At 37.7% G+C, this 22,697-nt stretch overlaps 1 protein-coding gene across 1 annotated transcript in view; it reads left to right on the top strand.

Moving 5' to 3' along the window:
* The window catches only part of AKAP9 (A-kinase anchoring protein 9), a 187,950-nt gene that overhangs the window by 17,077 nt on the left and 148,176 nt on the right, over nucleotides 1–22,697 (top strand). Inside the window, exon 2 of the mRNA XM_080818398.1 lies at nucleotides 21,663–21,727. Coding sequence (XP_080674524.1) covers nucleotides 21,663–21,727 — 65 coding nt within the window. The remainder of the gene's footprint in view (nucleotides 1–21,662; nucleotides 21,728–22,697) is intronic.

The raw sequence follows: 22,697 nt of genomic DNA on the forward strand, positions 1-22,697 counted from the left end.
AAAGAAGATTTTTTAAAGATTTTATTTACTTATTTTATTTTCAAAAACTTTAAAATTTATTTTTTTATTATTATTTTTTAATTTATTTGACAGAGAGACAGGGAGAGGGGGAACACAAACAGGGGGAGTGGGAGAGGGAGAAACAGGCTTCCTGCCAAGCAGAGAGCCCAATGCGGGACTTGATCCCAGGACCCTGGGATCATGACCTGAGCTGAAGGCAGACGCTTAAGGACTGAACCACCCAGGCACCCCTGTTTTTCCTTTTCAAGGTTTCTTTGGCTATTCAGGGTCTTTTGTGGTCCCATACAAATTTTAGGGTGGGTTGTTCTAGCTCTGTAAAAAATGTCATTGGTATTTTAAAAGGAATTGGATTAAATGTGTAGACTGCTTTGGGTAGTATAGACATTTTAACAATATTTGTTTTTCTAATCCATGAGCCTGGATTGTCTTTCCATTTCTTTGTGTCATCTTCAATTTCTTTCATCAGTATTTCATAGTTTTTAGAGTATAGGTCTTTCACCCATTTTGTTAGGGTTATTTCTAGGTATCTTATTGTTTTTGGTGTAATTATAAATGAGATTGATTCCTTAATTTCTCTTTCTGCTGCTTCATTATTGGTGTATAGAAATGCAACAGATTTCTGTATATTTATTTTGTATCCTGTGACTTTACTGAATTCATGTTTCAGTTCTAGCATTTTTTCAGTGGAGTCTTTCAGGTTTACTGTGTATCGTGTATCACGTCATCTGCAAATAGTGAGTTTTACTTCCTTGCCAGTTTGGATGTTTTTTATTTCTTTTGTTGTCTGATTGCTGTGGCTAGGACTTCCAGTACTATGTTGAATAAAAGTGGTGAGAGTGGACATCCTGGTCTTGTTCCTGACCGTAGAGAAAAAGCTCTCAGTTTTTCCCCAGTGAGGATGATATTAACTGTGGGTTTCATATACACCCAATAATGTTGAAGTATGTTCCCTCTAAGTCTACTTTGTTGAGGGTTTTTATCATGAATGGCTGTTGTAGTTCATCATTTGCTTTTTTTGTGTCTGTCTAAATGCTTATATGGTTCTTATCCTTTCTTTTATTAATGTGATATGTCACATTGATTGATTTGTGAATATTATACCACCTTTACAACCTAGGAATAAATCCCACTTGAATGTGGTAAAAAAAATTTTTAATGTATTGTTGGATTCAGCTTGCTAGTATTTTGTTGAGAATTTTTGCATCTATGTTCCTCAGGGATATTGGCCTGTAGTTCTCTTTTTTAGTGGTGTCTTTATGTGGTTTTGGTATCAGGGTAATGCTCAGCCTCATAGAATGAATTTGGAAGTTTTCAATCCTTTTCTATTTTTTGGAATAATTTGAGAAATATAGGTATTAACTCAAGAACTTAGCTTTTTATTCCAAAAAAATTAGATGCTGTTGGATAGTTCTGAGCAGAAATGTGACTGCTCTGACTTTCCTTAAGCTGGGTAAATAATAGCCTGAGGGCAGAGTAGGACAAGTCCTTAGAATGCTATTGCAGTAATTCAGATGAGAAGTAGTAGTGGCTTGGACCAGAGTAGAATGGTGGTAGCAGAGATATAAAAATTGGTCAAATCCCAGGTATATTCTAAATGTAGAGCTAACAGTATTTGCTGACTTACTAGATGTGGAGTGTGAAAGAGTGGAGTCAAGCATGACTCTAATGTTTTTGACCTGCAAAAATAGAAAAAAGGAGTTGCCCTTAAGTGAGGTAGGAAAACCTGTGGGAGGAACATGTTGGAGGGTATATATCAATACTTCAGTTTTGGTCATATTGAATTTGAGATACCAAGTGAAGATAACAAATAGAGAGTCTGGGGGAAAGTCCAAGCTGAGATGTAAACATTAAAAATCTTCAGTATACTGATGGTATTTAAAGTCATGAGCCTGGATGAGATGACCTAGGGAATGTAGTAGATGCAAAGGTCAAGGACTGAGCTTTGAGGCACTCCAACAGTTGGAGGTTGAAGCGATGAAAAGGAATTGGTAGAAAAGACAGAAAAGGAGCAGTCAGAAAGTTAAGAGGAAAACTACGTGAATGTCCTACACCCCTGCAAGTCAAGTAAAGAAGTGTCTCAAAGAAGAGAGAGCGATCGTGTTTGTGTCAAATCTTGCTGATAGATCGAGGAAGATGAGGCCCAATAGTTGATTTTAGACTTGGCATCATGGAGATCATCAGAAACTTCTGGTAGAGAGTTTCAATGACATAATAAGATGAAAAAAATGATTAGAGTGGGCCCAAGTGAAATAGGCAGAGGAAAACTGGAGATAGTTGGAGTGTTGCTGAATAGAGAAGGAAAAAGAGCAATGGCTGCAGAAGTAAAGCTAAGAGAAGGTTGGTTTTGTATACACACATAGAAAGAGAGAGACATTTATTTATTCTAAAGAAAAATGATGCTGCAGGGGGAGAAAATTTGATGATTCAGGAGAGAAAGGGGAGAACTCCTGGAGCAATCTCCTTGAGAAGGCAAGGAAGGACAAAAATCTAATGCACACACACACACACAAAAATAAAATAAAATAAAAATCTAATGCACAAGAGAAGTTTGCCTTTGCTTGAGATCTCATCAAAACCTACGAGAGAAGGCAGGACAAATGCACATAGGAGGATGATGTGGTGGTATAAGTATGCGGAAGTTCTTTGTTTTGTTTACAAATTTTTCTCAGCAAAAGAAAGTGAGGTAGTTAGCTGAAAGTGAGGATGCTGGAAGAGGGTTGGTATTCAATAAGAGAGGAAATGGCATGAAGTAGTCTGTAAAAGAATGAATCATGGAAACATATCATGAGTAATGTAGTATTGAGAGCCCAGTAGGGGTTAGTGTCATTAATTTACAGTGAAACCAGTCAGCATGATTTTTTCTGCAGTCTTATTGGGAAGGGGTGGGTACAAAGAGTGAGCTTAGAGCTGGATTTAGCCAGAGTTGTGGCTTTCTCAAGCAAGAGCAAAGAAGGAAGAAGGGCAAAGGAGATGAGGATACAAGATCTCTTTATCCCCAGAGTTCTGTAATTTCTCAGTAACTGCCCTGTTGGAATACTTGCATGCATTACACTAGGCAGCCTGTGGGCTCTTTCAAAGTAGAATGTCATGCTCTTTTGTTCTGAGAAGTTCTCTTGTATTTTTTCTTTCATATTTATCTCCTCCACTTTCTCTGTTATCACTTTCTAAAATTCCTACTAGTTGGATGTTAAACCTCTTATTTTCTAATTTTTTCTCATGTATCTTCTTCTCTGCCTTGTTTGCCAAGAAATTTTCTAGATTAGTTTCCAACTCTTCTATTGAAAATTTCATTTCCACTATTCTTTTTATTTTCCAAGAGCTTATTCTTAGACATTAAATATTACTTTCTTATAGCCTTCTATTTTTGCCTCATGTACATAAACAATACCCTCTCTTTATCTCTGGGGATATACATTACATGAGCTTAAAAAAATTTTTCCCCTCTCTATACTGTCTCTTCAGAAATTTTTTTTTCACTCTCTACACTCTGTTTTCTCTAAGTTCCTTGTTTATTTTAGCTTCCATTTTAAATGTTAAAAGTTTCATTCAAGTATCTGATAATTCTTGATTGTCTGTTTTTATGTGTATATGTATTGGCCAGGGCTTGTTGATGAGTGGGCTCCTCTAAGGGAGATTTGGCAGGGCTATTGAGTTAGAGAGCCTCCAATTACTTTCTCATCTTCTCTTGGGTTTATCCATTTCCTCAGGATTCTTGCAATATCCCATATGGGAGTATATGTCAAGTCTTCAGAATTCTGGGAGCCAAGAAGGGAAGTTGGGGCAGAGAGGTTTGCTGAATCTTGTATCAGTTGGGTGCCTCACTCCTGACCTCAGCTGCTCCTGGTGTCTACAGGTTCAGAACCTCTCTGATTCAGAATTTCTGAACGGGACTTCTGTATCCAGTTCTCCACATGAGGAGCTGGAAGTCTGTTCTAACAAGTAAAAAGCTGAACAAGCTGAAAAATCAATAATTCTTTGATCCATGAGAGGGGAGGACATAGGGCAAATAACTGTTCCCAAGATTGGAGAGATGGGTAAATACAGGGAAGTCATGCCTAGAACAAAGACTCAGGGATGGAACTGGGTGAGGGAACCAGTGCTGAGGTGGGAAAAGCTGAATTATAATTGACGAATTGCTGGAGGTTCAGGGTAGACAAGTATGGGAGTAAATACCTTGGGTGTTTATGTGAAGTAGATAATTGAGGCTTAACCACTAAATATGTACCTATATTCATCATATAAGAAATTAAAAATAATTTCACAGAACAGCAGTTCTTTATTTCATCTCTTCATATTCTCCAACCCTGAAGAAAATGAATAGCAGGTTGTAAATGTTGTTTCTGTTTTCTGAGATTGGTGAAGTTTAGCATGATAGTAAGGCTTCATGACTTGATCAAGAAGTATAATCAGGTGAACTATTTTTATGAGGATTTTCCAGATGCGTTCAACAACTGGGTGGGCAAAGGGGAGATGCTATTCTCTATTTGATTTTTAAAAATATTTTCTCAAAAGTCTGGTTTTTTTTTTCCTTATTGGGATGAAAGTTTATTTAATGTTTTGAAACCACTTTATTACTGACCAGTTTTAATGAATGGTTTTGCAATTATGCCACTGCTGCATTTTAAAGGTTACAAAGATGAAATTGCAAAACTGAAAATATTCTAGTTACCCTTAGATAGAAAGTTTCACTGTAGTCATTACGTATCATTATCTTTTCAATTCTTTGAGATGTTATTATTCTTCTTAACAGATTATAACTGATCATTATTTTAATATCTTATACGAAGTTTATCATCATTTAAATGTTAAATGAGGACAGATTATGGAATGTGTCAGAATTGCATGTGGTCTACAACAACTAAGATTAATAGCTACAATGTCTTTCTTTAGTTCAAAGTAAGATTGCCTTTTAATTTTAAGAAGGAAATCAGTTTTTAAATTTATAGTTATAAGAATACCCTAATGATATCAGAAATTGTCACGGTCCTTTCCATATATTAGAGAAAAAATAAAAATAAAAATATTCTGCTTCAGGGGCACCTGGGTGGCTCAGTTGTTAAGCGTCTGCCTTCAGCTCAGGTCATGATCCCAGGGTCCTGGGATTGAGCCCCACATTGGGCTCCACGCTCAGTGGGAAGCCTGCTTCTCCGTCTCCCACGCCCCCTGCTTGTGCCCCTTCACTTTCTCTCTCTCTTTGTGTCAAATAAATGAAATCTTTTAAAAAACATATTCTGCTTTAAACCTAATAAAACTTGATTCATTGCGCTTGGTGGCAGGAAGAAATTAAACATAGTCACGGTTAAGGGTACTAAATTCTACCATCTGAAAGACGCAAGATTGAGTCCTGAGTCTGCCTTTTCTCAACGCCACAACCTTGGGAAAATTGCTTAACCTCTCTGTAGCTCAATCTCCTCATACCAAAGTAGAGATGATACATTCCTCATAGAGTTGTTATAATTATGTTGAGATAATGGGCATAAAGCGTTTAGAACATGACTGGTAGGTATTTGGGAGACAATCAGCAAATATTATCTGTCACAATTTTTTTATGGCCGGCAGTTTGAACCTTTCAGCCTGCATAATTTCTTCCTATTTTATCATCTGTAGTTTTATTCCCTTTTAGAAACTGAAATTCTAAAACAAAAGAATGTTGTGTAACATCTTGGTCTTTATTCTTACTTGTTCTCTTGTTTATCTTAAAAACCAATGCTTAAGTTTTGTAAATGTACATTCTAGTTTATCGTTACTAATATTTAATCAATAATGAGGTAAATTTCCTTGATTGAGGCAAATTTTCTTGGTATGCCTATTTTCTCATGTCAGTGCTTCTATGATGATAAACCATTTAGGGCCATTGTAGAACCCCATTGCATGAGATGTGGAATGTAAACAGATCACATAATATGAAATTATTACATCACCAGATTCATTCTGAAGTCCGAGTAAAATGTATTTTTCACTTCATTGGTTAACCCAACTATGGTAGAGTAGAACAAATAAGACTTTATTTTTCTGACATAAGAAGTCTAGAGATGAACAGTTATTGTAGTGGTTCAGTGGCTTAGCAAAGTTAGGTCAAATATCTCTGCAATTCTCTCTCTTGAGCACAGTCAAAATGAAATGACTGTGGCAGCTCTAGGAATCATGTCTAGGAAGAAAGGGTGATGGCTGAAGAGCACATGAGCTACCTCTGGTGCTTTTTTTTTTTCCTTTTTAAAAATTGTGCTATAATTTATGTATAGAAAAATGAATTATCTTAAACCTACCAATCAATGCATGTTGACAAATGTACACACAATACACAAATGTGATCATTACATAAATCAACACACAGAATATTCCTGTCACCCTGGAAATTTCCCTTGTGCTTCTTTCCAGCCAGTTACCTCACCAACCCAGAGGCAACCATACTTCTAATTTCTATCAGTAAAGCTTAGTTTTGCCTTCTTGAATTTCATAAAAATTCACATAAAAAAACATGTAATATGAACACTTGTCTGCATTTTTTCACATAACATATTTTTGAGATTCTCCTATGTTATAAATATTAAGAGATTGGACCTTTTATTGCTAAACGGTATTCCGTTGCCTGTTCCTTTTTAGTCAGAATACCAAAAACTTTCTCAGATGCTTTCCTAGTAAATGTCTACCTGCATCTCATGGGTCATATCTGGTCACATGGCCAGTCCTTGTTGCAAGAGAAGCTAGGAAAGTACTTGTCCTTCTAGCTTCTATCATCAGAGGCTACAAAGGTGGATCAGGTTGGGAATGGCTTTTGAGTAACCAAACAACAACATCTGCTAAAATGAATTTCACAGTTTTAAATTTTATGATGACACTTCAATTTCACTGTTTTTATTAAAAAGTGCTGGTTATTGTATTTATCTTATTTATATATTAAAAAATTCCAGAGTAATCTAAGTTTAAATTGGAAAGAAACCAGTGAAAAAAATTTTTAATGAGAACTGTGAAGCTGCTTGCTTCACAATTAAGAAAATAATCTTAAAGTAAGGAAATTGTTTAAAAAAGAAAAATAAAAATGTAAAATTATGAAATGTGAATTAGAATACTAAAAAATGGTATTTTCCAAAATTTTACTATCCAATAAAATAGCCACTAGCTACACATGGCTATTTAAATGAAAATGAAAATATCCAGCCTGTCAGTTGCACTAGCCACATTTGAAGTATGCAATAACTTCAAGGCTACCATATTAGTGTGGATATAGAATATTTTTTCAGTCACTGTGGAAATTTCTGTAGGACAGCATTGCTTAAGATAAAAATAACAAATAATGATTATTTACCATCATTAGAATAGAATCTTAATTGATTTGGAGAACTATCAAAGAGTGGGGAGTAGTTTTACTATAGAAAGATTTAGTTAATTTTTAAGTGAATATTAAAGCAAGAGAGAGAAAGGGAGAAGTGAAATATTCATTTTTTCCAATAAATACTTATTGAGCACCCATAATATGCCAGATTTGGGGAGTATAGCAATGAACAAAATAAGCAAAATCACTATTTGGGGGGCATTTCTGGCATGAGCTGGGACAGAGACATAAAATAAATGATATCAGGTAATGATAGTGCTATGAAAAAAATGAAGCCAGGCAAGGAATGGAGGAGAACATTCTTATAGGGGGTTCAGGAAAGGCCTTCTCTGGTAAGATAATTGTGACAAGACCTGAAGGGTATTAGAGAGTGAGCAGTCTGGCTACTTCCAGAAAGAACATTCCAGGCATTGGCAATATCGAGTTTGAAGACCCTGAGTTAGATAACTTTGTTGTTGTTGTTGTTGTTGTTGTTTTGTTTTGTTTCGTTTTTAAAGAAAGACCAAGGAGACCAGTGTGATTGGATCAGAGTAAGTAAGGCAGAGAGGGTAGATGAAATCAGAGACCCTATCTGATAGGTCTTATGAGGATTTGATTTTTTTTTTTTTAACTCCCCCCATCTTTTTTTTTTTTTAAGGATTTTATTTATTTATTTGACAGACAGAGATCACAAGTAGGCAGAGAGGCAGGCAGAGAGAGGGGAAGGGAAGCAGGCTCCCCACTGAGCAGAAAGCCCGATGCGGGACTCGATCCCAGGACCCTGGGATCATGACCTGAGCCGAAAGCAGAGGCTTTAACCCACTGAGCCACCCAGGTTCCCAGGGATTTGATGTTTTACTCCTTATGATATGGAATGCAATTGAAGGGCTTGAGCAGAAGAATGACATGATGTGACATATTTTATAAGGATCAGTCTGGCTGTTGTAGAGAGAATATGCTGTAAGGAGGCAAGGGGAGGAAACAGAGAGGCTAGTTTCATAACCTTAGCAAAAGTCAGGGTGAGAGATCATGGTGGCTTGGACCAGGGTGGTACTTGTGGAAGTGGAGACAAGTGGCAGGATTATGGATATATTTGAACACAATTTACATCGGTGGACTGAATAAGAATCATGAGAGAAAGAGATGGGACAAGAGTGACTCCAATATTATCAGTCTGCGGAACCTCTAACGTGGGATAACCATTCACTGGGAGATGGAAAACTGTTGGAACAGCAGGTTTATGGACATACCTAAATGTGTATTGCATATTCAAGTAGAATTATCAAATAAGTAGTTAGATATTTGAAGTTGGGAGTTCAAGAGAGAGTCCTGTTGGAACTGTAAGTAGGCAGCATATAGCAACGTCACCAGGTGAGATCACCAAAGTAGTGAGTGGAAATAGAGGAAAGATCGGAGGACTGATCTTGGGCACTACAACATTTAGAGGTCAGAAAAATAAGAAGGAGCCAAACCTGAACATTGGATTTGCCAACATGATGGCCACTGGTGACCTCAACAAGAGCAGTTTGGGTAGAGTTGTGGGGATGAAAGCCTGCTCCCCATGTCTAGTCCCAGTAGTACAAAGGGTCTTAGGGAAGAATAGCTCCCACTTAAGAGGATTGCAGGGAAGGCAGTGCAGTAGGGGAGAGTGAGTTTCAGGAGATCAAGAAGTGAAAGGAAAAGATCAGAGAAGAGGTTTCAGATATTTGGGATTTTGCTGACTACACTTGGTGAGTTCTAAAGGGCACACTGGAAATGTTTGATTTGAGAAATGAAAGAGAAATGGGGAAAGGAAGCAAAAGATGGGGGTTGTATTACAGAACATGTGAAAAGTTCTCTTGAGCTTTAGTTTTAAAGTGGAGAATTGAAGCCATTAACTGGATGATTCTGTCATTTGCTCTATTCATGTCTTCTGGATTATTGCATTAATTCTCATTTAGGTTGTATTATGCAGATACAACTTCCATAAATTATCAAAGATGAAACATGAAATTAAAGAGAGGGAGTCAAAACTGTATATAGGCTCTGTAGATTTGTTGTTTTCACTACTTTCTCATCTTTAGTTCCTAGGGGCTCCTATACGATTGCTACAATAAGTTGAATTTAAATATATAGAAAGAAATTATCACAACAAATTTATTGACAACCACTACATGCTTTTCATTAACAAAGGTAATTGGAAGAAAAGCAATCATGAAAAGCACAGCAATGGTGATAATAGAGTATGTGATCCATTTCCAATTTTATGTCTTCACATCTAAGCATTTTTTAAATTATTATTATTATTGATTCCATTGGTCTGTCTAGGCAGGATTGAATTTCATTGATATGTAAATCACTATTCCCTATTCCATAAGAATGCAAAACTAATCAGACATACATACCAGAAATAAGGACAAATTTTGTGAAATCATTACTTATACCAGTATATAGAGCATAACATGCTTAAAATTACATTCATACAGATGAGTTGTATATCTTTTATTATTAGGTTTCTTTAGAGCTGCTATTCAGATCACAAGTATCCTTATAAGTAAAATGAAAATCAGATATTGATTGGCACCATGCTTAATTGAAGACTTTATAACCAATGCTAAATCATCATGTTTTTATATTTAAGGGTTGGGAATGGAAGTGTTTGCTGGTGATATCCCCTAACAGCCAAAATAAATGCCTTTTTAATTATAAAATATATTCTTTGAACATCACCTTTATTAGATTTTCACGATGAGGATGTGTTTCACCAACTTGGTACGTTTGAAATGGTATTTGAGTATAGTGGTTTGGTTTTTTTTTTAAGATTTTATTTATTTATTTGACAGACAAAGATCACAAGAAGGCAGAGAGGCAGGCAGAGAGAGAGGAGGAAGCAGGCTCCCTGCTGAGCGGAGAGCCTGATGGGGGGGCTCTATCCCAGGACCCTGGGATCACAACCTGAGCGGAAGGCAGAGGCTTTAACCCACTGAGCCACCCAGGCACCCCCTGAGTATAGTTTTAATTTGCATTTGTCTTATGAGCTAGGTCCACATTCTTCCATACTTTAAAGTACTATTTACATTTCTTTTTCTGTGAACTGTTAATATATTTGTTTTTCAAACCTAGATTATTTAAAGATGATCTTCCCATATTAAAATTATGTCATATGCACATTTCCCCAAGTTTAAATTCTATAGCAATAACTACAATTAAAATGGTAAAAAAGAAATGGTAATTTCATATCTGTGTTGCTACATATTTGGCATTATTTATATATAGAAGCTGTCTTGGTTTGTTTGGGTTGTGCTAACAGAATACCATAAACTGGGTGGTTTATAAACAAGAAAATTTATTTCTCACAGTTTTGAAGGCTTGAAGTCTGAGATGAGGATGCCAGCATGGCTGGGTTCTCGTGAGAACTTTCCTCTAGGTTGCAGACTGCCAACTTCTCATTGTATCCTCACATGGCAAGAAACAAAGAGGGAACTTTCCAGGATCTCTTTTATAATGGCACTACTCCATTCATGAGGGCTCCGCTGTGGAGATCTAATCACCTATAAAATGCTCTACCTTCTAATATCATAACAACAAGGTTAAGATTTCTACATAGGGATTTAGGGGGAGGGCAGACATTCAGGATATAGCATTAGTCTTGTCCTCAGACTACCTGCGTCACTGTCACAGTGGGCTGCCTGTTAAATGTGCAGATTCCTGGGTCCCTTAGTTCTGGCTCAGACCTTCTGACCTAAAAATTTACATTTCTAGTAAACGTTCAATACAATTCATAGGCGCAGTAACACCCAATATAATTCATAGTCACACTAAAGTTTAAGAACCGCTATAGTAGAAGGCATAAAGTCAAGAAAGTAGCAAATGTGGACGTTGAAAGAAAGCTGGAATAGCAATGCTTATATCAGACAAACAATTTTATTTATTTTTTGTTTTTTTAAAAGATTCTATTTGAGAGGAAGCACAGAGGGGGGAGGTAAGAGGGAAAAGCAGACCCCCTGCTGAGCAGGGAGCCTGATGCAGAACTCCATCCTGGAACTCGATCCTGGGACTCCATCCCAGGACTCCAGGATCATGACCTTAGCTAAAGGCAGTCAGTCATTCAACCAACTGAGCCACCCAGGCACCCAAGACACAATTTTAAATCAAAGCCTGTGACAAGAGGTGACGAAAACCACTATATCATAATAGAGGGGACTATCCAACAAGAAGATCTAACAGATATAAATATTTATGCCCCAGCATGGGAGCACCCAAATATATAAAACAATAACAAACATAAAGGAACTCATTGGTAATAATAAAATAATGGTAGGGGTCTTTAGCACCCCACTTATATCAACGGACAGATCATCTAAGCAGAAAATCAACAAGGAAACAGTGGCTTTAAGTGATACACTGGGCAAAAAAATCAGCAAATGTAATCTGGACATTAACAAAATATTAAAAAAAACTTGAAGCTACTATAAAAATGTTTAAAAATGAAAGTTAAAATTACTCTTATAAAGGAAAATCAACAAAATTTATAACTCTAAATCAATTTTATCTATAAACTTTGAGGTTCTGTATTTAAATTAGAAACTTAGGATTTTTTTTTTCAAAAAGTGATACAGTCATACCTTAGTTTATCAATGTTGACATCAGATTCAACTTCTAATACATTAACTCTTTTTAAGCATTTAGATAGTTTTTATAAATCATTGCTAGAGAGTTTCAAGTGGCATTCTAGTCATTAGATTAGAAAAAGAAGTTTGTGGGGCACTTGCTGGCTCAGTTGGTGGGGCTTGTGACTCTTGATCTTGGGTTGTGAGTTTGAGCCTCATGTTGGGTATAGAGATTACTTAAAAATAAAATCTTAAAAAAAAAGAAAAGAAAAAGAAGCTTTTGGTGATTGTTGGCTGGTAACTTATTCCAAGAGACTCTCTAGTAAAGTTTTATAGACTGCTATGCACATACACACATACACACACATACACATACACAGGGGTATATGAACACATTCAAGATTACTTTATATACCTTCACAATGGTGAGTTCTGTTCCTTGTTTGTTGGATGAATGATGAGGGAATAGAAATTAATGTGAAAGGATGCCTGCCTGGGTGGCTCAGTCGGTTTGGGATCTGACTGTTGATTTTGCAGGTCAATGATCTCAGGGTCATTAGATTGAGTCCTTCCCTGGGCTCTGCGCTGGACATGGAATCTGCTTAAGATTCTCTCCCTCCCTCTCCCTCTGCCCCCCCATAAATAAATAAATAAATAAATAAATAAATAAATAAATAATTTTTAAAGAAAAAATTAATGTGAAAATATATATTAATCCTGGAAATATAGAAAAAGTTCTTATATTTTATGTTATTTTGCCCTTTTTAAAAATTTTTGTCCATTTTTAATGGCATATAGTTCAATAGGTTTGTTAGGTTCCTTAAAAATGAGAAGAGAAGTTATACTCAGATCATCTTTGGCAATAGAGTTTTTGTGCATGGATATCCTGGGATATAAGGTAGCCCAAGACATTATTTCTGAGTCATAGAGTTCCTCCGGGAACTTCTGAGACTGGGAAGTATGGCATGACAGGTCTCATGGAAAACTGGAATCATGCCTAAATTCTCTTAGTTCACAAGGCATTTTACTTTACAGAAGGAGAAAATGTGACTTCATTCAAAATGGAGTGCTAAAATTGGTTGGAATTTTATGCCACACGAACTCATAGGAGGTCAGCCTCCTTTGTGCCCAGTCTTCACAGAGGTTCAAACATTAGTAGCCCAGGAAAGGCAGGCTGCTTTCACTCAAATCCAAGCCATAACAACTCAGAGCAGTGTGCCTAAAAAAGGACCTCATAAGCATAGTGGGTATGCAGCATTTTACAGACTCATAGCTGCAACAAAAGAAAAACTGGAAGATTAATTATTTAAACTTTCCTTTCATGTTTAAACTAAATGTATCTTGATTCTAAAAACCACATGGACCCTTGATACAACTCTTTTGGAAACTTATATTTTACACGGCAATATGAAAATCCTTGAAGATCTGAAATTAGTATGTATTCTATTTAGTAATCAGTTGCAATGTTTTGGATTTCTGGTTTTAATTCCATCTTGACGGTAGGTACACCTTCTATTTTTCTAACACATCATTAGGTTCATTAGGCCACTTTTATTTTTTTAAAGATTTTATTTATTTATTTGCCAGAGAGATAATGAGCACAAGTAGGCAGAGCAGCAGGCAGAGGGAGAGGGAGAAGCAGGCTCCCTGCTGAGCAAGGAGCCCAATGCAAGGCTCTATCACAGGACCCTGGGATCATGACCTAAGCTGAAGGCAGCTACTTAACCAGCTGAGCCATTCAGGCGCCCCTCATTAGACCACTTTAAACAAGTACTAGTTTGATGAGTCATTAATAATCTTTTGAAACCTAAAATATTAAGTGAAAATGTCCTAAATTTTATTTAATACATTCTTTAAGCATGTACTGATTTTGTTTGGACAAGCAGGTTAGCAAAATGGAGTTAACATTTAGATCATTCCGGGGCCAGGACATGGTAGGACTTTTCCTACCCAATCATGAAAAGTGGGGCAGGTTATTTAACCTCTCAGGCCTTTGTTTCTTATTCTATACAGTGAGGAAGATACATCACTATGCTTCCTCCTATTTTCTTTATTATATATCTTTTATCTCTATTAATAAGTAAAACTAACCATTTTTGGTTAATGTCTTTCTCTTCAGTTTAATTTAATTACAAGGGCCTAGTCACCTATCCGCAAAATAAGCTAAATTGTATGTCCCATAAATATTTGTCTTATGAAGCCTGTAAGTTGTGTATGGGTTTCTGGCATGGCAGGAAATGTGACTGCTGAGTCAATGTATGGGGAGCCCCTTGAACACCTTTCCGACTAGAATGGGGAGTTGGTGAGGGAGAAGAATTGGAGTTAGGGGTCATAGTAGAATTGGGGCAAGTTATGGAAGGCTTTGAATAAATGGATTTAGGAGTTTGAAGTTCATCTTACACGCAGTAGGGAGTCATTTTATAATGGAATGACTTCATGAAAGTTGCATCTTATAAAACTAATCTGACTTTTATGGGAAACAGTATGTAATGGGGAGGAATGAATCCAATGTACCATCTTAGAGTCTTACGAAGTTTTCAAAATATGGATAATCAGGGTTTAGTCTATCATGTTGGCAGTGGAAAAGGAAAAACTTAGAGGAAATTAAAAGACAGTGGGAAAGAAAGCACAAAGGGACATGTTTCTAATAGATATGACAGATGAGGTCGAGAAGAATACAAGATGTCTCCAAAATTTTAAGTTGAGGAGACCAGAAGAGGGTCATTAACTGAAATAGAGAAGTTTGGAAATGTTGCTGTTGGGGGGAGGATCTTGAATATTGTTTTAAGCAATTTGAATGGCAAGTGATGGTGACAACTATACAGTGGAAATGGTAGCTGGTCATGTCTTCTAATTAGGGAAGAGAAGCTGGACAAAATAGTGAAACAATGAGGTAGATAATTACTATCTGGTTTAGCAGAAAAATTGGAGATGAAACTTTTGTCTGAATAATTTTGGTCCAGGTTAGAAGAAAATAACACTGTTTATTATTATATGATCTTGTATGTGCATTCTCAGTGTTTTATCCTAGCCTTGGAAAAATTGAAGGAATCAATCAGTAAAATCTTCAGTATTTAGTTTCACAATGAACACTTTTGAAAAATGAGAAAGACAGATTCCTGTTTGGAAAGAGTCATTGATGAGATATTTGAGAGAATCTGACTCATTTTAAATCTGAGTCATTTTTAAATGGTTTGCATGACAAAATACAGAATTCAGCAGCAGGTGAGGTGAGAATTGTATTAAAATTTTAAAAGTCTATGTATATTTTAAAGATTTGTGGACAAGAACACAATCAAATTGCATATTGATAGTTGATTCAGGCAAAAACTCCAGAAAGCCATATATTAAAACAAAACCAGAATTATAAGAGAAAAATGTGTCTGCATTTAAATGAAAATGGGGGGGGGCGCCTGGGTGGCTCAGTGGGTTAAAGCTTCTGCCTTTGGCTCAGGTCATGATCTCAGGGTCCTGGGATCAAGCCCCGCATCAGGCTCTCTGCTCAGTAGGGAGCCTGCTTCCTCCTCTCTCCCTCTCTCTCTGCCTGCCTCTCTGCTTACTTGTGTTCTCTGTCTGTCAAATAAATAAATAAAATCTTAAAAAAAAAATAAATGAAAATGAGGTTAATAAATCAATCATGTAGTATTGTCATTAAAATAGGTGTGACATACAAATAGGAGTTAAGCATGGAAAACACAAAATAACTCTGCTATGGTGAAACACATAGTTTAAACATTTAATGAAAATTACTTGGTTAACTTAAGTGAGTTATTAGAATTTGGTTAAGATCCAGTGAATGGCAACTAAATATATATTTTAAATAGACCGTATAAGAAAGAGCTAAAGAAAAAGTATTTAATCTATTAGAGAAAAGGCTAAAGACAAACTGTAATGTCCCTTCTCTGAATTTAGTAGTTATATTTACTTCCAAACAATTTCAGAGAGAACCGTCTTTTTTTTTTTTTTAACACAGAATTTAAAGAATTGCCTCAGTTGCTGCTGCAGCTTTTGTGAGGTCATAGGTCAGGTTTTGACTTATATAGGCTACTAAAATGAAGTAACTGCTAGGTCTTATCTGACCAATTTGTGAAGGATCAATTAAATGGAAATGGCAGTCACAAAAGACAAGCATACCTCAGAGATATTGCCATTCAGTTCCAGACCACCATCATAAAGGGAGTAACAGAATAAAGCGAGTCAAATATATTTTTTGGCTTCTCAGTGTATATAAAAGTTGTGTTTGCCGTATGATGTAGTCTCCTAAGTGTGCAATAGAATTATGTCTTAAAAAAACAATGTACATTCGTAATTTAAAAATACCTTTTTGCTAAAAAATGCTACCCATCATCTGAGCTTTTGGCATTTCATAATTGTTGATCATAGATCACCATAACAATTATTAATGAAAAATTTGAAATATTGCAAGAATTACCAAAATAAGACACAAGTGAGCAATTGCTGTTGGAAAAATGGCGTTGATAGACTTGCTTGGCATAGGGTTACCAGAAACCTTTAAATAATTGGCAAAACACGTAATATCTGTGAAGGTCAATAAAATGAGGCATGGCTGTACTGTGGGGAAGGATGGAGAAAGCTTCTCAAAATATGGTTTAACTATAATTAGAGCAGTCTCTTGTTTGCTCTTCACAATAGGTCCTCCTCATATACTAGTTTGCTATCTTGCCAATATGAACTAGCACTACAAACAATCCCCAATTTAAGATGGTTCAACGTACAATTTTTGACTTTACAATGATGTGAAAGTGATATGCATTCAGTAGAAACTGTTCTTTGAATTTTGGATTTGGATCTTTTCCTGCTTTAGTGATATGCAGTAGGAGACTTTCTCGTGATGCTAGGCAGCAGCAGCAAACTATAGGTCCTAGTCAGCCGTTCTATTATGAGGGTAAAAAACCAATGCACTCAGAGCTATTTTGTACCCTTACAACCATTCTTTCAGTACAGTATTTCAATACATTATTCAATAAATTTTCACTTCAGTGTCATTTTCAATAAACTACATGGGATAGTCAATATTTTATTATAAAATAGAGTTTAAATTAGATCATTTCGCCCAGCTGTAGGCTAATAGAAGTGTTTTGAGCAAGTGTAAGGTAGGCTAGGCTAAGCTATTACGTTTGGTAGGTTAGGTGTATCAAATGCATTTTCATTTATGGTGGATTTATTGGAATGTAACCCATCATAGGTGGAGGAGGATATGTATTTAAATGGAAAATAGAAAAAGTACCTTTAGAAATCTTTAATTCCTCTTGGGAAACAGGTGTAGTGTATTCTTACTATTAAGTAAACACTAAAAGCAGTGTAGCTAAATTATGAGTTGTACAGATGTTATGCAGGAGAATCACTAGAATGTAATTCCAATCAGGAATGACAGATTTTCCTTTTCAATTCTGGTCCACTGGAAGTGACTTCCAAAGGCTCTTTGTTGAGAAGGATACTGAAACAGAGTTTGCACTCAGCAGGAAAGAGTTAATGATTGATCTACAACTTCCATAGAAACCTCCTTACCCACCTTTCTAAATGCAGCGGCCATTTCACAGGTCTTATTTTACTTCACTTATTAGCAGCACTTGCCACAGTTCCTCCCTGTGAAGGCAATCAAAACCCTACAGGCTTAACAGAAATTTTGCCCCTCCCTTAACTACCTGGGAAAGTCCAAATTGGGGATCTTTCCCAGAATTTGAGTCATTACAAGATATAAATTTTACTTGAATGACTTATCTGTATGGCAGGGAAAACATCTGATTACTAAACAACTTTTTTACTTATAAATTGCTCTCCTCCCCTTTGATGCCGTAGGCCACATCTCATTCCTTTGCTCAGGATAGCGTATGTACCTCATTTTACCTTTCTGTCTTTGAATCTCTCCTGTATGTGGGGCTCCTATAGATGCAAAATTAAATGCAATTCTCACCCTTTAATCTGTTTATGTCAATTTAATTCTTAAGCCATCCAGAAGAACCTTTGAAGAGTAGAGGAAAATTTTCATTCCTTGCCCTATCCACTGCAAGGAATTTGCAGTCTCATTTGCTGAGGCCTTTCCCCTTCCCTCTTAGAGTTGGAGTGCTCTGAGACTGAGTCATTGAATCACATCTTCATCTAAACTTGCTCCCCAGGGCAGCAAGTTTCGATAGGAAAATAAAGTGAGCCACAAATGCAAACCACATATGTAATTTGAAATTTTCTAGTAGGTACATTAACAAAAAAAGTAAAAAGAAACTGGTGAAATTCATATATATATTATTTAACCCAGTATACCTCAAATATTAGCATTTCAACATATAATCAGTATAAAATATATTTTTATATTAACATGAGGTATAAAATCATTATTTTTTTTTCTTCAGGAAATATTTTATTTTTGCTCTAAGTTTAAGAATTTTCACTGACAGAAAATCAGCACTTTGGGAAAATCTCTCACATAGCCTTGCTTGGCTTCTGGATCTTGGTTTTTATAGAAGTATCAACATATTTTCTCTTCAGTACAGTCATTCCATCCATGATTGATGAATCAGTCTTAACTTCCAATTTCTGTACTTGGCTATGACTTATGAAGCTCTTCGGGACTTTTTTTAATTCCAAAAGAGTGACTTTGTTTAAAGGAGATGGAGTGGTAAATATGCAAGGTACTTTTTTTATTGTGGACACTCATCATTAAATTAATGAGATATTTTAAGTTCTTTTGTTTTAATTCTAAGTCTTTGAAATTCACTGTTACAGCATACCTCAGTTCAGACCAGCTGTATTTCACATACTCAATAACCACATGTGGCTAAATTGCTGCTATATTGGACAGCATGGCCCTAGATGGTCTTATCCAGACCCTTAACTTAAAATGCCATCTATATGCTATTCTCAAATTTATATTTCTTGCTTGGACCTGTCTCCTGAACTCCAGGCTACGAGGGTCTATGTGATATCAATTCTTGGATACTTAATATATGGCTAACTTATGTCCAAAACTGAATGAACTCTTGGTCTCCTTCAAATTAGCTCTTCCCCATCTCGGTTACAACCTTGACTCCTCTCTGTCTCAAGCTTCACATACAAATACTGTGGCATTATTAGTTGCATGTGCAAGATATATACAGACTCTGATTTACTACCACTACCATGGTCCAAACTCCCATTATATCTTGTCTGAGTTATTGCAACAGCATCCAGACTGATACCCCACAGGCTATCCTCATAGCAGCAGATATCCTTTTAACAACATAAGCCAGATCATGTCACTTATCTACTCAATGTTCTCCAATGGCTCCCTGTCTCACTGAGAGTAAAAGCCAAAGTCCTTCTAATGACCTTCAGAACTCTATAGGATCTGGCCTCCTCTTACCTCGATACTTCCTCTCACTATTCTCCTTCCTCACTGTACTCTAGCCACCTTTGCATCCTGCTTTTTCTTTAACATGACAGTCATATTTTAGTTTCAGGGCCTTTAGACTTGCCATAACCTCACTTATCCCCATGGCTCATTCTCTAATCTCTTTCAAGTCTTTGCTCAAATATCTTTTCAGGGAATGAATGACATGACATGACATGACATGACATGACATGACATGACATGAATAGGTGCCATAAGGAGGCATCAGAGCACAAGTGCCACACGCCCTTTTAACAGAAGTCAACACACAATTAACTTTCAACATCTACTGAGCATCTATTATATATAAAACAGGTGTATATGATTGGTCTGTCTTAGTGAAGGGAAAGTTTGAAATAATCTTGTTGCTTTAGAAGGTTTTTGAACGTTTTTAGTACATAGTGGAACAGCTGACTCCTTAGTCATTGAGAAAGCAGTATCTATTAACAAACATCTTGTCAAATAATTTAGGGCTTCCTCCTTTTGGCAATCAGAATCTAGAAACACAATCCCTTAATCCAGGCAGTATTTAAATCACTGCAATATTATAACACCTGGTTGTAGTCCTAGTTTGACTCTTAGCTAGGTGGGTGACTAAATAAATCACTTCTCCTTTTACTGGCTCAATTCTTTTATTCCCATGATAAAATGTCTAATCTTACCTATTGCCGAATTCAGGTAAACAGGTCAGTATATATGTGAGTGTAACAATTGGCATAAATATGTATGCATTGTACAGTTTGAAACTAAAAAGTCTTTTTAAAATCTAAGAATTTATAAATGAGAGGTCTTTAAACCTAGTCTTCAGGTAGTGGTAGACTTTAGATCTTTGGTCTTTTCATTTTTCAACCCTATTTTTACTAGCACCACTTCTATGATTGAACTCATTGCTTATTTTAGTTCACACCTGCTAGTTTGAATCCAACCTAGCTCAAAACAGAGAAACATGATAGGCTGAGTAATCAACCTGAGACATTAACATGTGTAGCTTACCACAGAAGTGGATTTGAGAGTAAGAGGGTGGGGAGAAAAAAAGAAAGTATTGAGGGAAGAGATGAAAATTATTAAAATGGCTCAATTCAATCTAACAAGTGTTATGGGGTGCAAAACACTATGCTAGTCATTTTAGTAATGTCAAGATAAGCAAGACAGCCTCTGCCATGAAGGAATCTAGAGTATGAGGTGGACTAAAAAGTGGTGCATAAATTACTAAAGTATCATGCAGAGTACATAAAGGAAATACGAGGAGTCGAAAAAAAACTACCATTAATTAAGGACATTTTAGTATGTCAGAGGCAGTCACATATATTGACTCACATATATTAACAACCCTTCCAAAACTTCAGGTAACCTAAGGGAGGATAGGTAACTTGTTCAAGGTCATTCAAGCTAGAAAGTGTGTTCTCCCTAAACCAGGTTCCAAAGCCTACGTTCCTTTCAGGACGTCATTGCTAAGAGGGAGATCGAAGGAGGAGTGGAAGGGGAGTAAGTTGTAACTGGATACTCCTAACTGCGGTGGAGGGAACAAAGAGATCAGAAAAGCTCTTTGGGCGGCGTGTGAGGTGGGCCTTGCAGGATTGAATCGGAGATTGGGCGGGCCGGTGTTGGGGGAAAAGGGAGGGACTTTGAGCTGAAATAGTAATGAGAACTGCTGGCTGATCTCCCAATTCTTCGACAGGAGGAATCCATCTAGATCCAAAAACTAACGTCCGGTGGGTCTTTTCCTCTCCGCCCCACCCCAGTCTTTTCCTTTGAGCTCTTCATCGGTCACCAACTTCGCCGTTAAGTATAGGTTATTTTTGTGACTTGAAAAATCTCAGTGTTTTAAAAGCGAGTCCCTAGCTCGGTGGGTGGAATCCTGCCGGCGCCCCTGGCACACCCCCTCTCTCCCAGCTTCTCAGCCAGGCCGCCACCTGAGGAGCGTGCGTCCCCGAGGAAGGGCGCTCACCCTCGCGGGTTTTTCGCCTGTGGGAGCCGGAGTCCGAGCCAGAATCCCGGGCCGGGTACCCCCGCAAAGACACGCGAGCCCACCGGGGGCGGGGCGGCACGCGGGGCGGGGCCGCGGGCGCACCTGCCCGGCGCGGCAGGGCTCGCGGCGGCTGCGCGGACCGACGTGCCCCCCCTTCCCACTCCCGCCTTGCCGTGTGTTTACGTGGAGACGAAGATGGCGGCGGCGGTGACGGCGTTCCCTGTGCGGCTGAGGACGGTCAGCCAGTGAGCGCGGAGACTGGTTCCACGCCGGGCGGGGGGAGCGGCAGGCCCGGCCCTGCTCCCTAGGCGGCGGATCTTGCGGTCCCACCTCTGTCGGAATCGACCTTCCCTTTTTACCCCCGACCCTCTCCCTGTCTTCCCTCAGCTTTCCCTTCAGAGGCCATGGAGGACGAGGAGAGACAGAAGAAACTGGAGGCCGGCAAAGCGAAGGTAAGAGAGCCGGAGGCTCTTGGGCCCGCGGTGGGAGGCGGTGGCTGGAAAGGGGTGGGAGAGGGCCTGGCAAGCGGCGGTCGCAGCAGCCCTGGTTCGCTACCCGGGAGCGAGGTGCTTCAGGACCTGAATTTTACGCTTGCCCTCTTCTCTCTTTTTTCCAATTGAAAAAGCCTGGTGTTACTACCTAGCAGATGATACTTCCGTGATGATTGGCTGGTGTGGCTTCTTTTTTGTGAATGCTCAAATAAAACCCTTTCTTTACTGTATAGCTATAAGCTGGTATTCATTGCTTCTAAATCTCCAGCCTTTCACTGTTTTAGGGAGTTTCCTGGGTAGTGCCGGCATTGTGCTTTTCAGGGTGGGGATTTAGGGCTTTTCTTTATTTAGTGGGGGATTTGTACGCCGATCATCAGCTTAGCTTTTTTTGGTGGCACGCTGGCACTTTTGGGTGTGTGATTGGCCTGTGACAGCTGCCTTAGTGGTGGCTTGAGTGTGCCACAAGTGCCAGCTGTGAAGTTCGCGTTGGGGGCGTTTTTAGAAGCATAGCTTCATATGTTTATGTTTGGAGGTCTTTGTCGTGGCATGCGCTTTTGTATTGTGTGGAATGTTAGTGCAGTCTGTGAATGGAACTGCGGGGGACGAAAGGTACCATATTCTAAGCAACCTATAGAATTCCTGCTTCAAATAATTGAATTGTTATGCATGTCTCAGAGAGTCACTATTGTATGTCTGCGTGAAAGAGAAAACCTGTAAAGCAAACAATACAAGACTATAAACATATTACTCACTGGGCGTCGTGAAAAAATTGATGTAGACAAGGTGTAAATTAAATAGCGTATTTCTTTTAAAAATCACATATTTGAGCATATTTTCTGGTTGTTTTCAAAGGCCCCCTTCCTCCGTTATGACGACGTTACCTTTTATAGATTATATTCTGTCCTATTAGAGATAATTGTTAGCAATCATA

The sequence above is a fragment of the Martes martes genome (genome assembly GCF_963455335.1).
Source record: "Martes martes genome assembly, chromosome: 11".
Taxonomy (NCBI): Eukaryota; Metazoa; Chordata; class Mammalia; order Carnivora; family Mustelidae; genus Martes; species Martes martes.